The following is a 3,716-nucleotide window of genomic DNA, read 5'->3' on the forward strand; positions in this document are numbered from 1 at the left end:
TTCCTTAAAATGTTTCATATCAATTTACTGAGACATTTTATTTACTACATTTCACCTGAGAAGAGTACAGGACAGGATATTGCATACATACAAGTCAAGACAAACAGGAAAGGTTTTTGGATACGAAAACAAGACTAGCCAACATTACAGTATGGTTTGAATGAGATGAGACTAGTCTAACTGATCAGTCTATGACAATGACATTGTTTTTGTTGTCCGCCTGCATGTTGGACTCCAGAACCTGAACTATTTGGGTAGCTGAGGGGCGTTTCTGTGGATTCTCCTCTGTGCAGAGCCAGAACAGCTCCACCATTCTCTGGTAGGCTCCCCCAAGACTCTCAGAGTCCAGCGCCGGTCGGGTGCCCAACTTCTCATAGTAGGCATCCTCAAAGTCATCCTCGTCCATTGAGACATCTAAAAGGGTAAATATAAAAGTTTATTGTAAAATTACTTTAACAATCATTGAGCAAGTGATATTGTTTGACAGAACTTATGGGACAAACATTTGTCAAAGAGTGACAAATCTCAGATCTTATGAAATAATTATCTAAAACATGTTAACGTAAGGGAAATAGCCTTTTAAAAAGAGCTCTAGATTCAAATACAGCCAGAGTATGAGAACTCTCCTTACCCTCCTCCTCACTGTTCTCCATCTCCAAGTGAGGCATGGCCAGAGTCATCATCTCCCACAGGGTCAGTCCGTAGGCAAAGATGTCTGCCTTGTCCGTGATCACGCCTCCCTCTTCCAGAGCCTCCTTGGGCTTCCACGGCTCAGTGCCAACGTACTCTGCTTTGGGGTTACTCACTGAGAGAGGCAGAAACAGCAATAGGTTTAAACACGTTATACAGTGATTGAAGCCAGGGTTTTTAGGCATATTGGGCGTTCTTACATTTGACCAACGGGTTATTTGTGAGTATTTGTGGTTCTCAGAAAATCCCAAAATAGAATTTAAAGATCTTAAAGTTGGGAACATGTTTAAGAAACTATTGAAGAATAAAGAGGAATGTATTTGCTTTGAAGCCTAAGTAACAGAAATGGAGGTATTGTAAACATTTTTGATCCCCTTTCATTTCTTGCCAGTGTTAACATCTCTTAACTATAATTAATCACACATTGCTCAAAGCATTTACAAGCAAGCTGCATGAAAGGGTGAAACTATTACCAATTTTTGTCTATATAAAAGTATTAATATGCATTAAACAATGTTCTAGCTCTTCTGCATTTGGTTTGAGGTAAACTAAACTCTTATTGCATTTCACTTGTTGACACCCGGAATGATTCACCTTTGCCTACAGCCTATTTCTGAAATACAAGAATACATAAACTTGTGTTGATTGTGCCTTTTTCGTTGAGAGGTTCCATGACCTCATGAAAACAGGCATTGTGTACATGGCAAACCACCTGTACATGTTTGTTACTCTATACCCCTCCCTACAGCATCACTACCATGAATTCCCAGGCTGTGTTTATGAGAAAGTCCTTGGCATTCGTTCCATTAGGCTCATGCCATGAGTGCGTGCAACATTGTGAAAATCATCTACAGGCTACTTTGCAGGAACAACAGATGTTTGGCATTACTCCCAGAGTCCTAAACCAGGCTAGTAGGAATACACTTTGTAAAAGTCTAATCAGTGTTTACACCAGACTAATTTCTCAGGTTCACACTAACAGTGAAAAAGGCAGGTTGTCTGACAACATGGGGAAACGAGGCCTAACGACTAAAATACCAAGTAATGCCTATTTTCCCCAGTGTTTAAGTGCATGTATTCAGCTCAGATGCTGACATCTACCTTTCATATTCTCATCCAACTGCAAGGAGACTCCCACATCGCAGATTTTGACAGTCTCAAAGTCACCCTTGATGACAACATTGCAAGACTTCATGTCGCCATGTAATAGCTTCTTCTCGTTGTGAAGGTACTGGAGAAAGTGGGAAAAAATATATACATTTCAGTGTTTCCTTACTATATTTCTATAACAATTGTACAGTCATGTGTTTGACTCACATTAAAAGATGGAATAACATGAAGCATCTGGGAACAATGAGAGGGAAAGAAAACAGGAACATAATTTATATTTAAGGGGATTTTCATGGTGGCTTTTAAAGTTTATTTGGTCATAGCTAGGCAATGAATCTAGTGACACTTAAAAAAACACCCCCTCAGGGGATTACAGAACATTTGAAATCGTGAACCTGAAATTGTTTTTGTAATAACCAATAAAGAAGAAACTCAAAGACCCTTCACCACATGTCTGTATTCAAATCAGAGGAGGATTGAGTTGGTGAAAATGTACAAAAGCAATCTTCAATTACATTTGCTTACATGACCGACTGCCCCAAAGCATGAGAAATGAATAAAGCCCATCCATATCAATTAGCCTATCTGGATAATCACATCAAAACCTATACAGTTTACAGTACTCCTGGTATTACAGCTTTCTGTTTACAAGCACTTTCAATTACCCACCCCTTCCGGACCTAGACCAGGTGTAAACTGTGTTCAAAAGATGAGTATGAGGTTACCTGTAGGCCACGCGCCACATGCAAGGCCACTTTCTCAATGGTGGCGGCTGGATAAGCCTTCAGGCCCTCCTCTCTTCTCCACTCTATCAGGTCATTCAGGGACTTCTCCCCACCATACTCCATGGCCAGGCACTTAGAGCCATCATTGGCAGTGGTGAAGGCACGGAATCCTGTCAAATCATATGGCTGTTAATACGGATATCAAGAACCAAATATTGCATGGACTGGGATTTGTTCAACACAATCTTTATAATATGTACAAGTACAGTAGCTCTTTTCATGTAGAGTATAGAAGGTCATTACACTGCAAAAAATAATGATATATATAATTCATTCTTACCAACAATGTTTGGGTGCTGCAGACCTTTCAGGATATTTGCCTCGTCACAGAGTCGTCTCTGGTAGACACCCACCTGCTTTGAGGCACATTTGTTGTTGATCTTTTTGACAGCCCATGGAGACAGGTTCAGTTTACCAACTCTAAAAAAACGAGCACATGGGAACATGGTCATGATTCGTGACACACCAAAACCATGGGTGACATTGAAGAAGCTAAACAAAACAAACCTGTTCATAAGATACACATTCACCCCAGTTCCACATCCCAGTTTCTTCATGAAAGGGGAGGCAGGGATGGTTATGGGAGTTCTAGGACTGGCAGTGCTACCAGAGAGAAGGCTCTTCACCCTGTCTGGTTTGCAGGGCGTCTTGAATCCATTCACATCACCGGCAATAGTGGAATCCATTATTTTCTAGATCTGTGAATAGAGATGTAAAAGAGATGTGACAGATGTAAAATAATCGTTCAATGCTTTCACAGCTGACTGGCTAGCTAACGTGTTATCTAGGGCTAGGCCACTGATCTAGGCGAACTTTTTCCCCATTCATCGACGGTAATGCCTTAACAGTAAGTTACATATTGGGCTAGGCTAACTTCAACAACCGTCAGTGATCTAACGTTATCGCAGGGACCCAAAGTTAGCGATCATGCTAATTTACTCAAACGTGCGATTATGATCTTTTTATGTAGCTACAGCATAATGGGATAAATTCACAGATTATTATGTTTTACCAATTTCTGTCTTGCAGCTAGCTATGTCTTCATCCCAAAACCTACAGAAAACGCGCCCAGTCTTCGTTCAAAAATTGTTTACGTGGGTCAAGTACAGGCGCGCTAGAAGGACAAACGGC

At 40.8% G+C, this 3,716-nt stretch overlaps 1 protein-coding gene across 1 annotated transcript; it reads right to left on the reverse strand.

Annotated features, from left to right (window-relative positions):
- On the reverse strand, nucleotides 1-3,716 carry LOC129817471 (lymphokine-activated killer T-cell-originated protein kinase homolog). Its single transcript, XM_055872744.1, has 7 exons — nucleotides 3,598-3,716; nucleotides 3,093-3,283; nucleotides 2,866-3,005; nucleotides 2,526-2,695; nucleotides 1,792-1,921; nucleotides 632-805; nucleotides 1-414 (listed from the first exon to the last, which is right to left on the reverse strand). Exons 2-7 carry the CDS (start codon nucleotides 3,269-3,271, stop codon nucleotides 185-187), a joined length of 1,023 nt encoding a protein of 340 aa, XP_055728719.1. The 5' UTR covers nucleotides 3,272-3,283; nucleotides 3,598-3,716; the 3' UTR covers nucleotides 1-184.

This window comes from Salvelinus fontinalis, chromosome 20 (genome assembly GCF_029448725.1).
Source record: "Salvelinus fontinalis isolate EN_2023a chromosome 20, ASM2944872v1, whole genome shotgun sequence".
In the NCBI taxonomy this organism is placed as follows: Eukaryota; Metazoa; Chordata; class Actinopteri; order Salmoniformes; family Salmonidae; genus Salvelinus; species Salvelinus fontinalis.